This window comes from Pomacea canaliculata, linkage group LG5 (genome assembly GCF_003073045.1).
Source record: "Pomacea canaliculata isolate SZHN2017 linkage group LG5, ASM307304v1, whole genome shotgun sequence".
NCBI classification, from domain to species: Eukaryota; Metazoa; Mollusca; class Gastropoda; order Architaenioglossa; family Ampullariidae; genus Pomacea; species Pomacea canaliculata.
This window is the reverse complement of record NC_037594.1, coordinates 11,443,945-11,469,980: the sequence shown is the minus strand read 5'-3', so window position 1 is coordinate 11,469,980 and position 26,036 is coordinate 11,443,945. Positions and strand designations below refer to the sequence as shown.

The following is a 26,036-nucleotide window of genomic DNA, read 5'->3' as shown; positions in this document are numbered from 1 at the left end:
ATAGTGTTTCAAAGTTGTTGAATTAGCGCCTCAAGTTTCATAGCTTCCAAAGATTGAAGCGAGTCCATCAACTCATGGGACTAATGTGATGGAATAAACAAATTGGGAGAATCGACCTGAAGTAGTCTCGAGTTCTGTGTTCCTTAGATTTATGAAGGTGCCAGTGAATAGAAACTTCGAACTGTTTTTCACACATGCTTTGACATGCAGAAAATACACAACACAATATATATGCAAGAGAAACTTTTTAAATGAAATCATATGCAGAAAAAGTAATCATCGGATTGCCATCGTCTTTCTTTCTCTTTAACTGCGTGTCCTTAACCATTCCAGCCTCATTATTTGATGGTAATATTAATGGATATCTTGATAACAGAATTTTCTCAAAAGATTCAAGGAAAAATAATTTTTATAGTAGACATTGTAGTGACTTCCCCTGGCTTCCCAGAAATCACTTCCGGAGACAGTTTACCTTCTCTCTGCCAGGCTTCTTGTGTTGTGTCTTCTACAAAATTAACAAAAATGGGTAAAGGTTTCAATAACTACATGACTAAAAAGTTCTTTCATCCTGCAAGCAAAGACAATATAAAACGGGTAAGAAATATATTTCTTAGTATACAAACGTTTGCTTTTATGCAGTTTATATGTAAACATTTTGATTACATTCTAGCGCCTGTATACCACTAGTTGATGATGTTCAGTTTCGAGCAAGCCGAAACAGAAATCATCTAGCATATTGCTTGAAATAAAACTTTTAAGAGACATTATCTGTGATTGGCATACATGAACAACAGTGCAAAAGTATTACATGAGTGAATGCAAAAGTATTACATGAGTGAATTGCGTCGATTTCAAATTCTCGTTTGAGATTTTCGGAGTCACAAAAATATAATAATGCTCATATATATTTGTACCACTATAAACATTACAAGGAATAGTCGAAATAACGATGCAAATGTCTCTACAAGAACTTGTTTGTTCGCACTGTGGTGTTTGTTGTCAACTAGCTAAACTTAATTGTGCTTGCTTTCCATCTAGTACTTCTTTAATATCCATTGAAAGCTTGTGTGTATACAAGTTACAACTGTTTTCAATTATTAACAACAGTAAAATCAGTCCCTTAATGTATTTAATGAAAGCTAGAATTCCATAAAATTCAAATTCGAATATGTTTACAGGTATGGATGGCTCAGCAGAAAACAGAATATGAAAAGAAGAAGCAAGAAGAGCTGATGACTCAGTATCAGAAAGAGCAAGAAATGCTGAGTAACAGGTAAACATAAAACTCAAGTAGTCCATTATGAGATTGAAGATGAATGTAGTTAGAGCCATTTTCGCGCGCATTTATTGTAGAACATTTGATCATATATATCTCAAGACAATTAATCTGTAGTGCAATAACATATAGCAGATCATAAATGTTGGAAAGTATTACAATCAGGGATGCCATAAAATAAAAACATCACGACTGGCTGATGTGAATAGCATTTTTTCATAAACTCCATTTTTGATAACTACCTAAAGATGGACAAAATTTGCATGGTTTTAGTTGTGGATACTAATTAAAATAATAAGTCAGGCATGTTGCAAAAGGTTGTTATGATTACAGATTTAACTCTTGCTTTAAAATTTCGATTATTCAGGCATTTATCAGCATAATTTTATCGAATTGCTGTTGCTATAGTTAGTGAATTTAGCATGATCACTTGCTGTTTCACCATTTTCTTATTTATACCCTACTGTACCTTATATATGTACACAATAATTTTATTTGTAGATTTTACAGTTCTCATGTAAGACAGTTTATTAGTTCTAGCAAGCAAGTGTGTTTTTCCTAGTGAAAAATTAAGAACACACGCTCTCTGTTCTGGAGTAGTATGCAGATGCATGATTAGAATTGTACAGAATACTGATGCTACGATGGCCAGGATATAAACCAACTTAGCACAACTCAAAGAGTACACTGGAGAAAGTCTTGCATTACACTAGGAGGAAATATAGTGATTTTTCTGATAGCTTTTGTGCAAGTTTATATGCCCTTTTACTAAGAATTGCCTAATAAATAATCCTGCTTTAGATTTTGAATCGTATTCAATAATTTATATCTAAGACTTACCAGCTCATGTTGTGCTATCAGCTGTGCCCTGTTTTAAAGCAGTGTTTTGAGAAACATCGTCTTCGCTTTATCTAGACAGCGCAGCAGGTTTATACTATTACAAATTTGAGCATCCGACTCATGACTTTTGGCCATTTTGTTGATACTTTGTGGTTTTCATCATCAGGCTTTTCCATTGTTTTTGAAGAGTGTTTTTTGACAGTTGCTGAAAGATCAAACTTTCTATCAGTCTTGTGCTTAACTAGTCAATCTCAGAGTAAAATAATTTATGCCACTCTATTCTCATCATCTGATTTTTCATAAATATACTGATTTTAAAGAATTGGGTTAAACACACTTAAGCATTTCCCTTTTAGATCTTTGCTGTTTGTATTTTCATTCTCTCTTGATACAAAAATGTCAAAGATTATACAGTAGAAATTATAATTTGATGCAGAACACTGATAGTTAAGACAGATGGTTGAGAACTAAACAAAGATATTTTTATTAAAAAATTCATTGTAAAGTAAAACTGCAGCTTCTTTAGACAAAAGCTATTCAAAAAGTTGTTCACTTGTGGAAGATTGTCTACTACTCTGTAGTTGTGATGCCAGTCTGGCATGTGGTCTACAGCAGTGGTTCTCAAAGTATTTCGGACTGCGGACCACTTTACTTTAGTAAAAAATATGGCGGACCACCAAGGCCTAAAAATCACTCTGTACTATGAATTTCAAATTTAAATTGCCGCATTTGTTTCCTTACAATTTAAAACTAAATATCTTTTTGTGACAGTAGTATAGTAATAAGTTGACATAAAACTATGTACCTCGTTATTTGTAATTAAAATGTTAATGCGAGGAATGCATTTAAACATCACTTTGCTGGCATATGATGACTGTCAGCCACGGACCACCTGACTTATGCCCGTGGACCACACTTTGAGAACCACTGGTCTACAGGAAGACAATTTTTGTCTAGAAAATTTTATATTGACTTTTTTTCTCAACCTTTCAGGGCACTTTTGGGTGATGAAAAGGCCAAGGCTGGTCTAAGCTTTCTGTATGATGCCCCTCCAGGGCTAAAAAAGAAAGAGGTAAGTGAAGAATCTACTAAATATGGACTGGTGGCTAATGCTGTTAGCTGCAATCAAATATAATGTGCCCCTAAAAATATAGTGTAGCAACTATATCAACATAATTTTTGCATAGAAATAAAGTGTTTCATCTCCATATTGCAATTTTTGTGGATGCTTTTATGTTAATACATTGTATTTTCATCTAGAATGAATCATTTCCTTTTAAACATGCTGTCTCAGTTTAGCAGACTGTCTCTAAACAGCCATTTTTCACCTTACATGCTCCAACATTGATATCAATTTATAGGGCATGACTTTAAGTTCATATAGCTACAAAAACTACACAAAAATATGGAGGTTTACTGTAATAAATTTCAGGTTTTTTTGGAAAATTTCCTCAGTTTTTTTCTTTACTGCTAAACCCCTGATGAAATCAACCTAAAAATACTGTTATGTTATGCATTTGTAAAGTAAGTCTTTCTTTCAAAAGTTTGAGCCATAAACAAATGTATTTCTTTCATTAATATACTTATTTTCCTTATTGTATGCTATTGCAATCAGTACACATATGCAGTTATTAAATAAAAAGAGTCCAGGAAAGAAAATGTGGTGGTTTATTGCTAGGGCAAAGTAAGATAATTAGACAGTTCTAAACATTGTACCAAAAAAGTGCACTTTCGGATCACAGTGTCATGAAATTGACTTGAGGTTTGTTTTGTTAACCTTGCAAGTTTTGGTATATTAAACAAAAGTAATTTACTACTTTACAAAAATCTTAATAAATATTAAATCTGCTCTGCAAGGAGACTTACAGTTGCTGATTTATTGGTTGTCAGCCTGCTCAGAAAATATTAGGTTAGCTTCATTTAATATTTTAGTTACATTATACCCAGTTATTGAATAAAAGGATAATAGCTACCCTTGATGTTTTTTCTGGATTATAATGGATGACAGTATGGTCTAGACTGGTCCTACATTTTATATTCTGCAAATCTGATTTCTTAACTATTTTTCTATGTCTGATGTTTCAGAAGGAAGACAATGAGCCTGAATATAAGTTTGAATGGCAGCGAAAGTACAATGCTCCTCGTGAAGCGTATGTTCATCATATATTTTGTCAATATCAAACGTTTGATTGGAAATCACTTAAAACATCTGAATCCATTTCAAAAGTCAAACTTGGCTTGCCTTGCCTTTTAATGCACTATAGTAAAAAGTGTTTTAAAACCTGGTGGTCTGCTTTTTCCATGTTGTTTTCTTCACATTCTAAAAAAGAAAAATATTATTTAATAGTTCTTCATATTTTAACATTGAAATAATTGGACCATCAAATTTTTCTGTCTACAGATTTGCAAAAGGAGATGAAACTATAAGTGACCAACCATTTGGGATAGAGGTTCGCAACATTCGTTGCATCAAGTGTCGACAGTGGGGTCATGTTAACACAGACAAAATTTGTCCTCTTTTTGGAAAAAATCTTACTGCAGAACCACCACAACGTAAGTTTTATTTTAACTGCAGCATTTAGAAAGGTCTCGTGCTAGAATTTTATGAGGCAAGGAGTATCAGGATTTTATGAGCCAAAACCAGTTAAGTGAAAAAACATTGTGTAAATATCTATAGATGGCTATGTATACATGGTCACTGTTAAAAGTTAAAAATGTTTGTTCATACTTTTGATTATGTTTTTTTGAACAGACTTTTTTTCCAAGGAATTTTCATTTTTATGCTACATTATAGAATTTGTAGTGACAGTTTCTTCACAATGTTATTTGCAGCAGCAACAAGCACATCAAGTCTTTTGGAGGGATTGAAACAAGATGGATTCCAGCTGAAACAAACAATGCTAGGAAGACTGATGGAATCTTCTGATAAAGAAGTAATCTTCTAATTACAATCTTTAATTCATTCCATATGGATGAAAAGCGAAGTGATTCATTTGCTTTGAACCAGAGTAGTGGCATGAAGTACAGTGTGTGCCAATATTTACCTATTAACCTGCATTAAAGACAACTATCATTGACACATCATTTTAAAGAGCATTTCTTAAGGCCAAGTACTCCCCCTTCAGTTGAAGAAAATTTTAATTTTTAGCCATTTTGAGATTATAGCATATTATGAATGTTCAGCATGTCTTCTATCCACTCTCCAGGTGGTTTTTTCATGAAACCATCTAGAAACATGTATATTTTGTCACTAAAGTCTGATTTCATATTTGAAAATGATGGAAACAAGTTATCTTTATTTCTCTTAAACTTTCATTTACTATTTTCTTGTCATTTTTGGCTGTTGGAGTACAAATCCATGTCAGATTGAATAACAAACAACTGTCTTGAACATGGTGGTTGACAGATTTATTGCCTCCTTTCTGATATTACAGAATACTTGATTAGTTGAATAGTTTTTAGATCCCTAAGGGAAGTAATCCATAGAACAATTCCTTATGGTACTTACAGTTTTTTCCCTCATTTATGCACGGCACTGTGTGTTTTCTGACACTACCCTGTTTACATTACTCTGTGTGAAACAGACCCTGGTTGTGAAGGTTCACATCAACAAATGCAAAATGCTAGGAAAGAAGTTAATACTTATCCAAACTACTGAGTTAAAAAAAAAAGTAAATATTTAAGTAGAATTAAAAGTACTAGAAAAAGAGAAACAGGTTTATGTTAAAAATAATGGGAAAGCGGAATCTTTAGTGGTTGTCTTTGATAAAAAAAAGTAGCAAGAAGAAAAATACGTTGAATGGCTTGTACCTCAGAAATCAGTAGCACTCTATGATTAGATCCAACAAGATTTTCAAAATGACAGCTACATAAACATAAGTAGATAATTAATCCTAAATTAGTAACAGTATAAACATACATCAGTAATATTCTCTAGCTTATAATAAAAGGGTTTGACTTCGTGATAATGTCTAAAGGCAAATTATTGCCATAGATCATCTTCACAATATCTACACAAATTATGTATTTAATTTTTTTAAACAATGTAAAAGTAGGGACATTTATCAGAGGATTATTCTGATTGGAACTTAGAATCATAATAAAACATCCAAGTCATATAATTAATACTTTTAAATGGTAGTGATGCATTCCTTCAAGTCGAGATCAAACTCCTGGAAGCAATGGTACTTTGTCACTGCGCTGGTACTGAAACAGTGATACAGGTTTTTTTCTGCTAAGCATTTTCATACTTTTTTTTTTCAACACTACTGTTCCACACAGAAATATTGAATCATGCATTAGAAACTGTTTTTGCGAATTAATATTTATAGGAGTTGTGGACTGTGCTTTACCTAGTTTTGAAATGTAATAGGCTTATACCGGAAACTGCAGATTCCTGATGCTAAATGATGATTTCTTTTCATTACTTGTCTCCTTTAAGGTAGTATTAGCAGATGAAGATGAAACTGATCCAGAAGTACAGTTCCTAAAGTCCCTCACACCAAAGCAGAAAAAGAAGCTGCTGAAGTAAGTATATGTCCTATCTTTTAGAGCTAATATTTATCTGAAAAATATCCTTTCAAAGTATTTATAGTAAAAAGGATTTTTGGAAGATTATCTCAGATTTTGGATTTTTAATGTCATGATCATAAAATGACTGCTACACTGTAGATCCTTGTTTGTACCTTACTATCCTTTGTGAATGTAAAGAGTTTGCTTCCCAGTGTTTGTCTGACACATCCCATGCATGTGGTGAGCACTACAGTTATCTTAGAAGTGTTTGCATGCATGGTATTATCTTTTAATACACAAGCAAGAACATTGGCTTTTAAATGCTATATTTGCAGAAAGTTGAACAAGCTACAGAAGAAGGATTCAGAGAAAAAGAAGAAACGGAAGTCTAGACACTCATCTGATTCAGATTCATCAGGTAGTTCCTTAACTGTACCCTTTTGCATGATTATGAAATAACTTGTATTAAAGTTGATTTTAAGCTATCATATTATTTTTTACACATAGTAAAAGGAATTTCCAAGCAGCTAAACTGCATCATGCTTTCTCTTCTTAACTGCTAACGACGTTTTATTTTCATTGCCATTTTCTTTAAATCCTGAGCATGGGGTTGTTTCTCGTTTTCATGCCCACTAGCTTATTAGATCCATGAGTAAGAGGGCTGAAAGTTGTATATTGTACATGTATTATCTCCCCATTTTATTCCTTACTAATTCTGTGATGGGCGAGATTGACTAGAGGCACTAAATTCTCTCTTTTCCTGTGCTTTCCTCTCAAGATTGTGTTTGTAATTGATGTATTATGATGTTAGAAAACATCACTCTGAATGTGAACTATCCAGTATTAAAATGAACTCTTTTTTTTTTTTTTTTTTTTTTTTTTTAAGATGCACATCCCAAGCAACTGAAGCGCAAGTCAGATGAATCTCATCATTTTGGTAGAAAACATCCTAGACTAGAGGGCAGGAGTCCACCTGATGGTAGAGAGTATAGTAAATGTGGCACTGAGAGGCGCCAGCTTGCACACGGTGCACACAGCAACAGTGAGTCAGACACCAGTGAGCCTGACAGATCCAGGACAAACAACAGGTCTGAAAGGAATCCTAAACTCCACTCAGTCAAACAGGAACACAGCAGTGGAAAACATGACAGGCAGAAGAGACGTCAGAGGTCAAGGTCTGCGAGCATTGACAGGGCACCTAAAAAGGGGAGCAGAAATGATAAAGACTTAGAGTCTTCTCACAAAGAGAGGAGATCCAGGCATTGATCCAGTACGAAGAAGAGAAGACATGAGAACAAGAGCAGTGAGTAGTCACGGGGACACATCAGACTGCAGTATACAGTTTAGTGGGGAGCATCCTCAAAACAGAGAGAGTATTCATGTTCTTGAGAGCAGAGGGCATGCAAGGGACAGAAGAAAGAATACAGTGAATGAGATAGAGATGAGAAGCCCAGAATAATCTGTAATAAATTTTCTTAGGCTGTGATTGCAGTAACAAAGCAACATTTAGCTGTTAAGTATTTCTAAACATTGTTGATGTAATAAATGAATTGTACCTTTCAGTGCTCTTCCGATTTTTTTTTTAATGTTCTTTATTCAGAACAAAGATGTAGACAAAGCTAGCTGCTTAGACATATATACATTTACACAAAAACAATCAGCCACTGGCTTGTCAGTTTAAGCGTAATTTTTCAGCAGGAATTTTTTTTTTCAAAATGTAATAAATTGATGGGACAGTAGAAAAGATGAGCTTTTCTAACCAAAACAGTTTGTAATCTGAAACAAGTTTTCACAAAAAGCCACTCACAACGCTTGTGTACCATTGGTTTAGAAAGGTCTTTGTGCGTTTTCATTACATTGTCATCCACAGCAGTGCAGTCAAGAAGAGCAGTTGATAAAAGTTGGGTGAGGGGCAGAGGAAGCCATTTTGACAATGGCTGTTATGATTTCAGATGACAGGCACCACTATAAAACATCTTTATTCTGGACAACCCGAAGTGATGAGGCATCGCAACAATCAGTAAATCAGGCTGAATCTATTTCATTGTAGTGTAACCATCTCTCACAGTGATAGAGCCTTAGTTGCTGGCATGACTTAAAACTCAAAATAACCATCATCTGGTTGAAGTTTTGCACCACAGGACCATTATACAGAGCATCTGAAAATAGTAACAATTAAATGTCAACATTAGCCAGCAGACCATCTGCAACTACCTGCATTAGTATTAGTATGATTTGTTTAGCAAAACTGGTCATCCTTTGAGCAATGTATGCCAGCCAAATATAGTCTGTGACAGAGTGTTTCAGTTGAATTTAGTAACGATTAGATAACAGATGTATTTTGCACGATTATCAGTCACCATTCACTACTTTATTTCTAAGTTATGCATTTGTGTTATCTTTTGCACATATTTTGAGGTGGATCTTACACAAAATAACCTGATAACACTGCTGGACAAAATAAGCACACTTTATCACAGAAGGCAAATGAATAGAAGAATAATTCCCTTTTATTATGAGATAATATTGTAAATGCTCTCAGTAGTAGCAGAAATTTATTCTAATACGGAGTGTGCGGAAAGACAGTTTTTGACAAATTTTATTTTGATTTTTATGATTAAAGAAATGCAAATTTGTCATAATAAAAAATGTTTACCTTTGCATATTAAGGAGCCCGAATTTACTGTTTTGTTAGTGATCTTCCTTTCTATTGTCCATAGTCAAGTAGATAGTGATAAGTTCAAGTGCCAGAGGAAATATGTGCTCCTTGTCAAGTGTAGATTATCCTGTGTTTCTCCTATGTATTGTTAATACTATATTCTTTATTGAGATTGAGTGTTGAAAGAGTGCCTGTTCATTTGCCCATATCATGGTCCTATGATTAAATATACTTGTTTCTACGACTTTGTGTCTAAAGTACACATTGTCCACAAAAAGGGCAATCATTAAAATTTTTAATCACATTTTTTCATTAAGTAAAAAATGTTGCAACATGACCATCAAAGAAAATCAAATGGTAACATTTTTTTTACGCCTTGCCCCACCCCTTATTTAATTTACCTTTTATATATTTGCTACTTGCTACATGTTTTGGGTTTTTTTTTCTTGTGAAAGCAAAACATGAGTTTCTCATGTGGGGCAGCACTGGTGCATTGTGTCACAATGGTAATAAAGAACTGGCATGGAAGGGCACAAACAGTTTTTTTTTTTCAAAAACTAAAAATAATTTATAATCTGTATCAAATTTTCACAAAAAGCACTCTAGACACTTTTATAACATTGCTTTATTACACTCAGTTCATTTTATTCTCATTGTCACCAACAACAGCTCCTTCAAACTGCACCAGGCAGTTATGAGGAACAAGACAATAAATGGCATCCTCCCTAGTCATCCACTAAAGAGCTGTTTAGAAATAAGCTTTATTTTTGGCGCCGCTGATTCAAATACATTATACATTGTTATGCAAAAAGCTTTCAGCACACATTAGAGGATTTTCATTATAATTTGGAAATAGTACTCTAGCATTATTCTCATAAAAAGCAAATCTATGTTTGGCTGTAATACAGGATCACAACAATACCAAGTTGCAAGTGTATATTCAGTATTGGCTAAAGTTTCCTAGCCAACTACACATATTATTTAGACACTAACTGTTGCACTTCTGATGACATGCAAAATACTGTACTGTGTACATAAGTTCCTGTGCATGGTGCATCAACAGTAAAACATTGACCATGCCCAAGAAAGTAAGGGAGAGAAGTAAAATAAGATAGGCTTGATTGAGTGATGGCAGACAAAAATAATTTCAAGGTAGAATCAGTGACTTCTCAATCACCAAGTGTTTGTCAAGCATGTACATTTAGTTAACCTCAAAATGCAGTCTTCAAAAATTAAAGTGATGGGTATATGTGCTTGTATTAAATGTTATGCTTTGCAACATTGAAATGTTTTTTAGTTATCATTTTGATTTCTTGTTCCTGTTTTGTTCATAACCTGGGATGGACTTAAACCGTAACTGCTATAGGCAATGAGATAGATGCACTTTCCTTCCTTGTTTTATTAACTTCGATTCTTCTTTCAGGGTAGATTTTTTTTTTATGATAAATAATCTGGTACTACTGTTTGCTTCCTCCACCCAAAGAATTTGACAAATATTTGTGCGTCTAAATACTGCTCAGCAGGATTTCCATGCATGTTAGTATTAGTCTTAATCTATTATGACAGCAAAAGTGTTATTCTATTTTTATCTATTAATGCTCCTGGTTTCTGACACACCTTGGTGTGCATACATGTAGTTAGTAATCAGCTTTCCATAGCAGCAGAAGATGAGAGCGGTAGTACACACAATATCCCTATTGCTTTAGTACGTCCATACACTCTGTGTCTTGCTTTAACTCTATGCTGATTACATGGTCAACTCACACTACTCAGCTTCCAAAAATCACAAAATAAAGAGGATAAAAACCCTCGGTCCTATGCTTATGAAGCTGAATTTATAGCCTCTGAGATGTTACTGCCATCCTCCTGGTAAGTCTATGAACAGAAGCAGTAATGTTTCAACACAAGCACTGTTACATCACTTGCAACAAGCTCTGTCTCGTCATTACCTTTATCATCTGGAGCTGAATGTCGTAAGCAGCCAGTTTGTGGCTATCACAGCAGCTACTATACAATAGAGGGTAAGGTTACGCATTACCACAAAGAAGACAAGCCACTCAAGCATGACGACCACTCAATGTGTGAATTTGCCTAAAAATCGTATAATTTATGCTATTTTCATCAGGCAGGGCTATGGAACTGCTATTTAATAGCATCCTTATCATGTTAAATATGTGTAAACTCTGCAAAAGTGAAATTACTACTATTCATCCATTTCTTCCTTCTTAGCTGCAGTATGTAATTGTTTAGTAAGATTCTCTCTTATGTGCACCTGTACATATATGTATTGAATATCACACATACAGCCAGCTTGTAAATATTAGCAGCATGGATCACAGTGGCCCAACAAAATGCAGCATTGTAAACATACACATCCACATGCGGCACATATGCTACGGAGACATTAGGTTAGTTAAAAGAAGCTAGCAAAATAAAGGTGAGGTGAACCTGCTGCAACCAAACCCAGGCAGAAATGTTAACTGGTATATTCAGCTGTGGCATCTTGGGATTGAAGAATACTTTGTATCACAAAAGAAGCTGCTTATGTCATCATCTCTTATGATTATGTTTCAGACAGACTTCGCTCATGCACGCAGAGCACTGTTTGGTATCTTGTGTATTTTTATTTTTCTCTGGGTTGGACTGGGAAGGACATTCAAACAAAACTTGTACATGTATAGTGTCATCCCCTTTCTTCAGTGGGCTTAGTTCAGATAGGAGTGTATACATGTTGGTTGAGGGAACATCAAAAACAACAGTCTATGAAAAATAAATGTTATGATTTTAGCATCACATTCATTTACACAAACATTTCAATGAAATTCACATACCGATGCACACTGTGTTTCACCATGTGCCTGAGGCACATTGCTAACCACATAACACCTTTAAATCTGTAACTCAGCAGTCATCTTATTGCATGAAATATTGTGCCAAAAGAAATATAAAAAATAAATAAAAATAAAGGATACAAATAAAAAGCAGGGGAAAACCTCAGTTTTAGCACACTTTCTGGTCACCATGTATCAAAACATCAAACAGTATCAAAATGAAATGTTCTCATCCAAAAGTGATTATTAAAAAAAAGTCACTCCATTTAAATGCAAACTACTGATAATACTTGTAAAGGAAAGTTTAAAGAATCTAACTCATCCATCTGAAGTAGGAGATACCAAGTCATCAAAAGTGAACATCACACATGCAGCATTGGTTCAAGTAGTCTATGCAGGAATCTGGTCTGAGCTAGGTGAAAATGAGCACCAAAACAATTCAAAAACTGAACAAAAAGTGTTCGCAGGACAAACCTCATGGTGTGAGCAATGTTTGGTGAAGTATAATGGAAGCTGAAGGTCCTGGTCCAGTTGAATAAAATAAACATGAAAGTAGATGCCAGGGAAAAACTGATGCACAGGATATTTCATGGGCATCCAGTTAGGACAGACACAGCCCTTGCCCCGGGAGTAACGATGTAACTAAATTACTTTAGACAATCTCTATAAATGAACGATCCACAAATGTGATAAATACATCTTACTAGTGCTTTGGCAAATTTAGCTGTGACAGCCCAAGATAATTATCCTAGATTGTTATTCTGCAACTGGGGCACTTTAGTGTATGATCTTAATTTTTGTCATGAAGTCTGGCAATAGATTATCATCAATAGCTTTCCACTCTAGGAAAAAAAAAAATTATACAAGTCTTTTTCCTGTTACATTCTTAAGTTACATTTCACAAAAAGCAGAGCTAAATATTTCTTTATCAAACCTGATCTGTCTGAATGAGGTTTAAAACTTTCTTTTTTTGGTAAAACAATTTTTGCTCAGTCTCTGGTAAATTTTAATTGTTCTTCATTTGAAAAATGGTGACATGACTTTTTGACACCCTGATAATCAACATCATCATCATCATTCTCCTTAAGTCTGACCAGTTTATCAAATGATAACAAACTATCACTTAATTGAGTTAACTGAAAACAAGGAAAAAATTATGCTCTTTTCAAAACAAAAATGGTAACATTCTGATTAACTAAAATGAGATCAATTAAATCATTGCACAGTGCATAGCTAAAAGAGGAATGAAAAACAATAACATAACATCACACAAATAACATCTCCCTGTACCTATTTAAATAAAGCCTAGACAAAAGCAGGAAGCAACAACAGGAGAATGGCCCTCAGTGATCATGCAAAACTCATAGTAATGGAAAAGACCTACATATGGAAACAGCTGCCAATAAAGTAATGAAAAGAATTCCACATTGCCAAGGCTTTAAAACAAGTCCTCCAATAATAGGTAATTTTAAAGGTATGATTACAGATGCAGCAGATCGTCACTGGGAAAAAGTAACAAAATTCATTTATTTAAACCAACTTATTAATCTAGATCCACTTCACAAAGGGCAGTCAATCGTAAAGGACACCTATCAAAGAGAATTCCAAAACATATCACATGCCTAAACACACTAAATCTACACTTGACAATAAAGAGCAGCCAAGCAGATAGGAAGCAGGTAACATATAATTGACAAACTGACAGGTAAATTGAAGACTGAAGCAAAACAAAAACAAAACACAAATGTCTTCCAATTTCAGTAAGAAATGTGTATCTGCACCCCTCCTCCCCTACATGCACGCCCTTTTCTTTTGATACCAAAAGGGGAGATGAAAACAAGCATGCTTCTGGCAATATGGTTCCTGCAGCTGTCTATAACGTGTGTATGTGTGCATGTTTGTGCATGCAAAGCACTTTGAGCCTGGTTTCATCGACATGAAAGTTAGTGTTATATATTCACTATTAGTTCCTGACATCTTGCCTAACGGTTCAAGACGCTGTAACTCTTATCTGAAATCTCAGAAGCCGTATTTGTATATTTTTGTCTTGTTCAAAAGAAACATCTTAGTTGATTTCCTGCATCACCAGCTATTTCTGACTTCTGAAACTCTCTTTTATCCTATGACCGCAGAAAAAAAACATATTTCAGTTGATTTCATGCAAGACTTTTTAGCTGTTGGTTAAAGCATGTGACCATCATCTGAACAATTTTAAGGCAAATTTCACTGTGATAGTCTGTTGACTAGTTCGAGTCTATGCACATCACTAGCGTTGTTATCAGATTCACTGAAAAACTTACATTAACATTAATAGATGGTGACAAATGGGGTAAATTACTTCTTTTACATCATACTTACTTGCCCACATTGTGACCTTTCTCACTGCTCCACTTTCTGTTTACATCATAGAAATAGAAGAGTAAAAATTGGCATGCTAAAGGCTGTGACTGACACAAGTGTGTCATGTCAGTAGTATTACAGAGTACAAAGAGCATGAAAGCCACAAAACTTGGTAACTTGTTTTATACATAATAAATAGCTTCCTTGGCATCCTGTCAGCACAGTAAGTCTGAAACTAACTTCAGTCCTCTCTGCAGCCCTATATTTACATAAACCATGCCATTCACTGTAAGTTAAGTATTTCCAAATGGGACATGACTTGGTAAATACTCCAACTATTATGCATTAGTAACCATCGTGTTTAATTCTAGTCAATATTTGTCATTCTAGGGAATGAAACTATATCTGGTTCTTTTGATATATCAGCAACAGCAAAGTAAATTGTTTGAGCAACATCTAACAGATAAGCAATAAGGCAGGTTTACTCAGCAGATATATTTGAACATCTGAAAATCATTCTTTGTGTAATGTTTGAAATTTTATATATTACTGACATGAACAATACTGAAATGGAAACAAAATAAACCTCCCCAAGCCATCCCAGGAATGAATGGTCCTTTTGAAAACATAAAAGTTACACAGAGTGGTTCTTAATCTTCAACAGCTTGTGCAAAGCTGATTATTGAAAAAAAAAAAAAAACCCTCTGCAGGTATATACATCATCAGAAACATGGTACCTTTTCCATATACTAACCATCAGAAACAGGCAGCGACTATAAAAGCATGATCTGATTTCAAGATTTCACAAATAAATGACTAACAAGACTGTTGAGGCAAGGTCTACAATGCAGTCTATAATTACAGAATGCTTTCTATCGCTATGCAACTGCTTTTCAAATGCTTATCACCCCGATTCCCTGCTGTAAACAACTTTGCTTTTCACTCCTGCCCCATTATAGATAACTTTGAGCAAAAACATTGATTGGGCTGCTGTCAGACAAGAGGCTATGTTGAGACTGTGGGAGAGCAGAGAGCACTTTCTTCTCATGGCACTACGGTATGCAGACATAAGTTTATCTTGGAGACAAAATATCAGATAACATAACAGTGGCCAAGAACACAGGCTCAGAATTATACGTCTCTAACTGCTCTCAAATGTTAATTCAAAAACAATCATCCAAGTACTCCAAGATGGGGAATATAATAATTGTAGATACCAAGTGCTTGTGTTAAATTTGTTTCACAGTAAGTCATAATGTCTAAATAATAAAGTGAAAATAAAAATTTAGATGACATATAAAAACTAAAACATAATTAAAATAATACCAGAACATGACTTATATAATTTCCACATTAGATTACCTTTATAAGTTTGGTCAATTAAACAGAAATTGTGGAATATTTAAAAGACAAAGAAAACCATTAAAAGTGAATGAGTTCCACTAACCAACTAACACCCAGAATTAAATTCTGCACAGTAAATTTAGTTTTAACTGCATATAATGTATAATTTCATTTGTTCCCAAGACAATCCTCACAATATGAAACTGTAATGTCCCTTGAATACATATACACTTGGAACCAGAAGATCAATACAATGTAAAATAAGTACAAAAACAAGACTTGGAATCCCCTGGTGTAAGGAAAGGATAACGCTCAAGGTATGTTAAGGAATGATGATGCTGAGCAATAAACTAATAATGTCAGATCAAATCTAAGAATAAGACTGAAGGTTAAAGCTTAAAACTACAACTAGGTGAGCAAAAGAAGGCAGTAGCCTGGGATTTGTAAACAGCACACAACAGATAAATGACAAAATGAATCTGATAATTATGTAATAACATCTGATAAATGAAGACAAAACATCAGATGAAAGAAAGAAGAAAATGAGGAAAATGTTGATGAACATTTATCTTACAATGATTGCAACATGGTTTATGTTAACATTGTCATAGCACAGATTGGTAACAATATTTTATTATTCAGCTATAGCCAAAGCATTAATTCTTTATACGTTAAACGTAAAAAGACAGACACAAATAGACAATCACCAAACAAGAAGAAAGGCAGAGCATTGCCTTTGAATATATCAAACGTTTTCTGCCTGTTTCTTGTCAAATTTACGTCCAAAGGACCAGCGTTTAGGGTTGGGTATTGGTATTTTAAGTGTTCGAACATTCTGTTGCAGCTTTGTGGATGCTTGAACATTGTTATCACTACTTGCCTTCTTTAAACCTATTGGAGGATCAAGATATTCTACAGACGGTAAACGACGTAAAGAACGTTTACTCAGAGCCTGGGAACTGTGTGCTGGTTTGAGCTTAGTCAAGGATCCTGAAAAGGCCTTGGCCCCATCATCTAAAAACAAGTCACTGCGAGCTATAATATGGTCGCGTGTACGTGGTGTCAGAGGCATGATGTCCAGAATACTGTCATCTTCGTCAATGTTTATGATGATCCCTACATCTGTCTTGAACCTATTGGGATAACATGGCGCACCTTCACCAGCCAAGCTATTGTCATCAACATGTGATGCTTTCTCAGCAGGTGCACACACCTCATTGGTGCTTAAGCTGCTTTCACACTCTTGTTCAGCCTCACTTGTCTGAGACAGCAGTTTCTTCTCCTCACTTATCATCTCCAAGGGTGAATCACATGCAAAGTCTGAGCTGCAGGCCAAATTGTTGCACCGATCGTCAAACACACTGTCACTCCCTTCAGAACTGCAGCTTCTTCTCTTCCACACTGCACTGTCCTGACCCTGCAGACTCTCGCTGGACAAATCAGGAGAAATGTGGTTTGCACAGCCGTTTGTCTTTGGTGCACTGTCTGTGGTCTCATCAGCCAATTCACTTACCACAGGAATGTTAGCCTGAAAACTTTCCTGGCGCCGGACACTCACGATTTTTCCACCTTTCACAATGATGATGTTGCCATTTCGGCGGATGATGGAGCTGTGCCTGGTGGATCGACGGGTGGCTCGGATGAGGCCTGAAATACTCTTCTGTCTTCTGCCAGATGGAACAGCCTGAACAGGGGACCCCTGGCAAACAAGACTGTTCATGCTACAAACAGATGACCTGTGCTGGTCTTTCACCATGGTGGACATTGTCGAAGTTCGGCGCAAGGAGAAGAAGGAAGATAAGCGATGCCACAGTGGACTTTGTGCTTCATCAGCTGTTGCATCTGGAACATGGTACATTGTCCACTAAGTAACCATAGCAATGGCACAAATGGCACATCAATTACTACTTTGTTATTCACTCAGCATCTACAGTGATGCGTGTTTTATATATCTAAATAGATGAATATCTAACTCTATATCTAATACTCCTAAAGTAAATCTAATTACTATCCAATAAAAGCTTAAATTTAGGAAATAATTCTGGCAAACATATTTGGAAATATAACTTTACGTTTAAAACCATTTAAAGCTCAGAAAATTATTTTTAATGTTCAAGAGTCATACAGAAAGATTAAAATATACAACTTATGCATGCTTATATTTTTATTTTTATTATTTTTGATAAACATGAATATGCATCATTTCCACAACACCACCAAAAGTAACACTAGCATGCAAAATTCATGCCAGCCCCAAATCTTGTAAACATCAAGTATCATAGACTGGATGCATAGCACACGGAATGAACATTTGTGTTACTGTTATAAACATTTTTGCAAATGTACTCAAGGCATGTTTGTCATCCATTACTTACCCTTACATCTGCAAGAGTTTCAGAAAAAAATAAAATATGATATTTAGGAAGGGGACAGACAGAATCTCCTGAGCAATTTTATATTGAGTAAACTTGAAAACAAACACTTTCCAAAACTATTCAGTCAGAATAAACACAACATTAAAATAAATGTTTTTTTCTTTGTATACTGCAGTTGTGAGATGGAGGCAGGGATTGCAGAAGAAGGGAAATTAGCAGATTGAGAGTGGGCCTCTATGGCTGTATGTTTCCTTGCACACCTGCGACTTGCATGCAAGAGGTCATAACACACAGCACCACAGAAGAATTGCACAAAATTTCTGATGCAAATGCAATGTACACAACAGGTACACAAGAATATTTACATCAGACAGTTCTGACAATAAATGACTGCTGGCTTACCCTCAACAGTTGTTAATGATAGTGAAACTGTACAAATCCCAAGACAAAAATTTAGCAGCTGAGGAGGTTCATTTGTAAACTTGTCTTCCTCAAGCTAACAAGTGGAACTGCCAGCTCTGCACCACTGACACGCAAAACACTTGCCTTCTTCAAAAACTTAGAGCACTTAAAAAATTATTCACACTTAATACTTAATTACACATCATTAAAACTTCTCTATTGGTGCATAAGGTGCTAATCCAGTGTGATGAGAGTAGTGCCAAAGTGTTGGAGCCATTTAGGTTTAGGCTGTAATACATCTGGATATACAATACTTCTCCGTCTTGCCCAAAAGCTACTGACTGCTTTGCAGAATCTTTTTTCACCAAATGGTCTCAAATACCACAGTGAGACAATTTTATGACAAGCCCCTTCCATCTGAAATGTGCGGATCTGCTGCAAAGACTTCTTTACAAGTTCTGTAGTAATAACTTTTCAACAGTTTCCTTTCAAAGTTAATGAGCTGGCTCACTCCTTTGTGAATGTGAATATATGTGTGTGCATTCATGCATGCACATATGTGTGTGTTGCTAGTTCCACCTACCTACTCACTATTGCTGGCAAATTAAAAAAAAAATGAGCCATGATGCCTAAATTATTATGCAGTAATTTTCAGCAGGAAAAATACCTAATGAGCAACATCTGCTCCAACCACTCCTAGCTCATCCACCAAGCACTCTCTGGTACAATTTACACAAAGATTCTGTAGCTCAGGCAACCATTATGCATCAAAATAAAAAACTAAGAAATGCAGCTTGTAGTGTATTTGCAGCACATCTGCCTGCCTCCTAGAGAGTACCTGATATGTGTGTGCTTCTTCACACTCATCCTGACCTCATCATGCTTGTCAAAAGCTGGGATGAGGAAGGGAGATGAAATTTAATAAACTTGCTGGTGAATGTGAGTAATCTGAAATACTCATTAATGTCTTCCACTTTAAACCATTCTGTGATGCACTGTCTGAGCTTGATTCACATGGGACAACCAGCTGCATGTTTGAAGTGGTTGGAGCCAGCTGTGTGAAAACCTTTTCTCTCCACCCAGAAAACAGTTCTGTGTTTATCAAAAAATGTAAAATATGGCAGAAAGAATGAGTTGAACTCTGCCTTCCACAATGTTTGCTTTAGACATAGGGAGCCACTCACAGTTCATCACCCTGTAACCACCATAACATTGCATCTTTACTTTTTTATATAGATTATGAAATCTTGTCATTAAGAAACAAACTGATTTGTGGGAAATTAAATATGAAATAGGTAAAATGTCAAGGGTGCTCAGCTATTTTTTTGCAGTTCTAAACCATGAAAATAAATATTGCAAAAAACCCTACCAACCCATACATTTATCACTTTTTTAAAAGTTGAAGATAAGCATTAAGTAACATGGAGATAGAGAGCCCATCAAATAATAGAAAGATACGGTCTGAGTCAACAATGAAACAAATTTTAAATAAAGCACTGAAATCACAGACAAAGAAATATAGCTGACAATTTTCGCAGCACACACCTTAAAAACTATTTTCAACAAGCCATCAAAACATTAGAGCATTTAACGATTAATTATCACAACATGAAGAGTACAGAAATATATGGGAGGCAGCGTAAGATAACAAGATCAATGAATATTTTGCACGATCTTAAGGAACCAACAAGAAAGGTTGATACCGATGACGTGCTTTCTCTGAAACATTTGGATGACTGCCAGATGGTCTGGCATTGATGCCAGTGCTAGAGAAGGCAAATACAGCAGCATATCTGCAGACTGGTATTAGACTGCAAGGCCTGCAGGCTGCCCAAGATGTCTAGCCATATGCTTATCCACGAAAGAACTTGATAACCACAGATTGCCAGACACCTGACAAGCTATGACGTTAATGCTTCTCAGAAATAACAGAGCAGCCAAGTGGATTTGAAACAAGAGCCCAAGTCAAACATCAAGAAAGGTGATGTTTATGATGACTCATCATGATTGCTACCCATAATTAGTCAAACAAAAGGAGATAGTTGTGAGCAGCCATGCTGTATATCTATGTTATCAGTCAGTGCATTCCTTGTGCACAAGAATTTAGATGTTAAAACCCGATATTGTAGAATATATTTTCATTGTTACAGCATATATTTATATATATGAACAGCATCTCTTTGGAAGAATGTTTTGCTTGGGCGTCTGGATGTTGAGTAGTTGGGGTGGGACAGAATAACCCAATACAGAAACAAACCTCTTTCATCCTTTGTTTAAGCAAAATACTTCCCTTCTGTTGTTAATGGACCACCGACAGACTATTGCCTTTCCTGTCTCACAGTTTCAACCTTTCAGGATCACCGTGGCCTCTGTAGCTACATTACCAAACTCTGGTAACATAAACATTCCATGAATAATAGTCTCTTAGCCGCCTTCAGGTCTGAAAAACTGCAGCTTGAAAACACATCCCCTAGCCTCTGAACTCCAGGAGCTATGTGCATGTATTGGGGCGAAACGATGCCCGAGTTACCTCACATAAACATTGACCAGGTGAGGTTTTGATCCAATCCATGTCTGGGGTGAATGGGTCTAGGTGAGGTAGTTCACAACATGGATACACAAAGACTCTAGTTCAACAACAGTCTAATGTGAATGCAGACAACTCAATAGACTCTAACTTAATACCTGCCATTCTCTTGTATGTGTTGTAAAAATTACAAGTGATAATACTGTAACAAGGGCCGATGGCCTTAGAAATAATTAATTTTGTTCTCCTTTGCTAGTTCTTTATTTGATGTTTAAGTATGCAGTATATAAGTACCCACATAGAGGTGCCTAATGAATAATAGTACACCATATAATTGTATGCTCTATATGTTACACATGTTGCAATATATCTTTATGTAATACATTAGACATTAGAAATTTTCAGTAATAGTAATGTCACCCTCTTGTTAAGGGCCGATGGCCTAAACAATAAAATATTCTTGTCTTAGCTCCCACTTCTTTATTTCCCTACCCACAACCAGCCCCCCTTTGGGAGTATCACCCTTATTTTGAAAAACATACCCACTGAATCATTATCAACAATTTACTTTGTGAAGTTAAAAAAGAACTATCTCAAATCTTTGACTTCAGCGAAGAACTGTTATGGTTCTGACTCGAATCAAAATGATTGACATTGTCATTTCACAAAGTTCTTTACTGTTTTCATTTGACCCAGTCGAATCGAGTGAACCTGACCAGACAGACCAAAAAACCCCCAAAAGTATGCAGCCAGCAAAAAGGATCCAGAGACCGCCATTACAAGCTGCTGATGAAGTCTCTGGCCCTGTCGCTCAGCAGGAGACCTGGCCTTGACATTGAACTATCACCTCAACCTCAGCCGAATAAGCAATCATGCTCGATTCTCATGTGCAATGGTAAACAAACTTCCAGAAGGAGTCTTACTTGTTTGAGGTACAAACCTCAGGCATTTTTACATTTAATCATTCACCACTCTCCTTAGTTATTCCCTTTGGGCAGCAACATGACAACAAATGAAACAGTCTTATTTCTAAGAGACAGAGACAGAGAAAAAGCCAGCAATATGCCAACATCTCTACAGGTGTAAGGGCAGGATGTGCTCCTTATTTTTAGAAGCACCTGAGTAGCTTTCACTGCTTGCTTTTTATGCGTGCATGTGCGTGAGGGAAAGACAGAGATACAGGACGGGTGGTGGTCTTAGGGAGGTTCTTTCTGCACATCCCCGGTATAAGCGAGGGCTGCCAAAACCTGCTTTTTTCCGCACCAGCAAGCATAACATCGCTCGCTCATCCCCCGTCCCCACCTCAACAGTATGTTTACATCTCTCTCCTGGTTGCTCCATACACACGAAAGCATGCGCGGAGGAGGGAAGCGAGAGAGAAGGAGGCGTGGGGCGAAGGGAGAGGAGAGAAAAATCCTGGAAATAGGCAGCACTGTGACTTCTAACATGAACTTTCTTCCAGACGGTATTCGCTTATAACTTTGTTTACAAAATAACATGGCACTTTCAGCATGCAGTATGCAATCAGACCACTGCGTGATGTAATTATCTACGCTTGCTTTTTTTTAATTGCTTTCATTATGTCCCCCTTCCCCATTAGATCATCCCTCCTGACGATTGCCAGCTGAGTTAAGGGCTTGTAATCGATGTTTTCCAACAAGGAGCGACATGATGTCACCCACAGTACATCCAGATGCTTGCCTTGCTGAGACTTCCCACAGACCCCAGTAGTTCCATCTGGGCCAAGCGCACCCCTACACACACAACAGCCCCTTATACAAACAAATATTTGATTGTTTTCTCAGTTATAGACCCAGTGTTCAGTCTACTGTTTTGCCACTGATGGCCATCAGTAACAAATTCCTTTCACAGAAGATACGTTTTCCTGTAGCGACTGACTGCGGAATAAGATGGGCTGAATGCTTTCACTGACCTGCCAGCGGAAAATCTAATCTATGGCTTCCCTTGCATTTTCAGGGTCCTCTCTCTCCGACCCCCTAATGCTTCAGGAGCAGAAAAATTCCTTTAAACTAAACAGATTTCTAACCACTTGTTGCCTAGAAAACCTGACCGGCAAAATAACATCAGAAATCTCCTCAAGCAGATACTACACGACCTCTTGGTTCGCTGGACCGACCAAAACATTTGTTGTTGTTTTTTTTAAAATGCGATCCATCCCTTATCAGGGTTTCCTCCAACTCTGTTATCTCCTCTTCCAGGTCCCGTGTCTTGGGTTCACTGCTTCGGATACACTTGTCTGCGAGAGAAGTGACAGCAAGTTGGCAACCATCAGACATGTCTTCAGAACCTTGAGAGATTTGGGTGAGCCATTAGACACTGCATGAACACAGCAAGACATGCTCTATGAACTATTAGACATGCATTCCAAAAAACAACAACAACAAAAGACTTCTTTCTACAGAAAAAGCGACAGCTGTTTAGGAAATAGTTTAGTGTCTCGCGAGACCGAGCTCTATTTTGCACAAAGTGAAGCCAGCATGCTCTCTAAGTATAAAGTTGGCAACACCTTCTCTTTGCACATAGTCGAGCCACCATTCTCTGTCTCTCTCTCTGGTCCAAATCCTCTGTGCACAATGAGGCCAAAATATTCTCTTTGCATTCAGTAAGACCAACATGGTTTCTTTTTCTGCACAGTAGGGGGTCAACATGCTCTTTTTTTGCATGAAGTGGGGCCAACATATCCTCTCTGCACTAAATAGGTCCAACATGCTCTCTCTCTCTTTCTGTCTGCACAAAATGCAGGGCAACATGTTCTCTTTGCACAAGCTCGAATGAACGTGTTTTGCTGCACGTCTCCTCCTTGGCCAAAAACTGAGGGCGGGCGTGGAATTTTTCTACCTGGCGAACTCGTTTTTAACTTTTTGCTCGGTGTCGAGTCTCCCCGTACGCCTGCTAGTCACATTATTCGAGCTTTGGAATAAACGTGATGCAAGTGCGCAAAACAGTCACGTGTTGAGGTCAGGTTTTGTGAAGTACCTGCTGCAAAGTCCACAAGGTGTGGCGTTTGTTGCTGGGAGAAGTCTACTCTGAAGACATCAAAGACACTGATTGACAGGTCACACCACTTGCGGAAGTTCTTATCATTTTTTTCTTGCAGCTGGTGCAACTTCAGACAATCAACGAAAACCTTAATGATAGCAAAACAGCACGATGGCGCGTTTAAATGATGGATCAAAGACGGCTTGCCTCACTTCACCATGAAAAGAAAGAAAAAAAGAAGATGAGGAAGCTTTTTTGCCAAAGGTGGGGCGCCATGTTTCAACACTCCAGTCGAAATTAACTCATCAAGAAAACCCACCTGATTTCTTTTTCAGGTGGAAGAGTGCCATGTAAATGGATGAAGGTTAAGCAGGGGGTAGGAGAGAAGAGCTACAGTTTTAAGGTCGATCATTACCCCTGCTTAATTTCTGTTAATTGCGACAGTTTTAGGCCAAGGCGGAACATGTGGAAATGGAGTCTGGGGGTGGAACAGATGGGTGGCATTAGAAGGGTTCAGACCACTGATGCATGCAGACAACACGGAGAGAACATTCGGGCAAATCGGGGGCCGACCAAGGCATCAAGCAGTACCGGAAGTCAGGGAGAACAAAGCATCGGAGACTTTAGCAGCAACAGATGAAGCACAAGCCCACGTCAGCAAAAGCACCAGCATCTCCAGGCTCGGGTGTGGCTGCTGCTAGAGGTGGAGAGTCAGTTCCGCAACGGTCATAGTGTAGGCATGGGCCAAGCTTTTGGGCGGGCTGATGACCAGACCTGACCTTTGACCACTGAAACAGCACCACAGAGCTGACCTCCACAACCGGTAAACATCACAAATGAACAATGTCGGTGAAGCCTGCAGGCTGTATGTTGGTATGTTTAAATATGATAAACACGTGACAATACTGACAGTATGAGGACTATTCACAGTATAGTCCAGCTGACAGCTAGGGTTTGCATGACATGGAGCTTGACAGTGAATGCGCGCACCCACCATACCCACCTCATGAAACCTGTATTTTACCAAGCCAAGCTCTATTCAAGACAGTTTAAAAGGACATGGACCCCAAACAAATAAAACAAACAAACAAACAAACAAAGAAACAAACAAACAAACAAACAAAAAATCACAACCAAGTGAACCAATCAAGCAACACAAATGGCGGGCTGTGCCACAGGGAAGAAAGTTCAACCTCTTTTTTTTCAAAAGACAGAATATTTTAATAAAATGAATAAAATAAAAACGCTTGAATGCAGAGAACGCGACTGTGACATTCCATGATTTTCTAATCTGAACTATTACCAACCTTTCTTTTCTCTGAGATAATTGTAAAGCACTAATACAAACCTCTGTCTTTTCATTCATCCCTCTTTCCTTCTTTTTATGTAGGGAAAATGGCTGCTTAACGTTAAACGGTGATTTTCCAGAAAATAGAAGCAGAAAATACACAAACGTCACCATTATAAACAAAGAGCTAGCGGGACATTCTGTTTGATAATGAACTCTCTGCTCCTCATTCTCTTCCACCCCCAACCCCCTACTAGCAACTCATTTGATGTTATCCATTTGATTATTACTTCTGAATGAGTGGCGCCAAAAAAGAGCTTTGGCATTTTGTTTATATTTATTCTGATTATTAGTTATTCTGGTCTGAAATTATGAGTAAGGTACCTGATCGGTTGAAGAGGGTTGGGGGTTAAGAGCAAATGATAGGAGGAGAAAACAGGAAAGTGGAAGAGAAAACCAGGGAGAGACTGAGGGAACTACAGAGGACAGTAAAAATAGAGAGACAGATAAAAAAGGTGGGGGAGAGGACAAAGAAAATAAACTGACCCGAATGAAAATAAAACATCTGCGCTGACTGCTTCCATGTGAAAATCCATATTCATCATGTTCAACTGGTCTGTGGGTAGAGGGGAGGGAGTGAGG

General features: G+C 36.9%; 2 protein-coding genes across 8 annotated transcripts in view; one reads left to right on the top strand and one right to left on the bottom strand.

The window, feature by feature from the left end:
* The first annotated feature begins 444 nt into the window (after window positions 1-444).
* Window positions 445-9,591, top strand: LOC112564291 (corepressor interacting with RBPJ 1-like). The gene is made up of 9 exons (XM_025238999.1): window positions 445-594; window positions 1,179-1,273; window positions 3,110-3,188; window positions 4,202-4,266; window positions 4,518-4,669; window positions 4,949-5,049; window positions 6,558-6,643; window positions 6,964-7,046; window positions 7,515-9,591. Exons 1-9 carry the CDS (start codon window positions 523-525, stop codon window positions 7,892-7,894), a joined length of 1,113 nt encoding a protein of 370 aa, XP_025094784.1. The 5' UTR covers window positions 445-522; the 3' UTR covers window positions 7,895-9,591.
* A 306-nt stretch (window positions 9,592-9,897) lies between these two features.
* The window catches only part of LOC112564286 (melanopsin-like), a 67,896-nt gene continuing 51,757 nt past the window's right edge, over window positions 9,898-26,036 (bottom strand). For all 7 annotated transcript variants that reach the window (XM_025238988.1, XM_025238989.1, XM_025238991.1 and 4 more), the window contains one exon: window positions 9,898-17,644. In XM_025238988.1, the coding sequence (XP_025094773.1) occupies window positions 16,548-17,644 (1,097 nt within the window). In that variant the 3' untranslated portion in view covers window positions 9,898-16,547. The remainder of the gene's footprint in view (window positions 17,645-26,036) is intronic.

Excerpts from the sequence above, each read along its gene's own strand:
- LOC112564291 (XM_025238999.1), top strand. The coding sequence starts at position 523 with ATGGGTAAAGGTTTCAATAACTACATGACTAAAAAGTTCTTTCATCCT. Across the intron at positions 595-1,178 it reads GCAAAGACAATATAAAACGG|GTATGGATGGCTCAGCAGAA; the intron begins GTAAGAAATATA and ends ATATGTTTACAG. Across the intron at positions 4,267-4,517 it reads TACAATGCTCCTCGTGAAGC|ATTTGCAAAAGGAGATGAAA; the intron begins GTATGTTCATCA and ends TTCTGTCTACAG.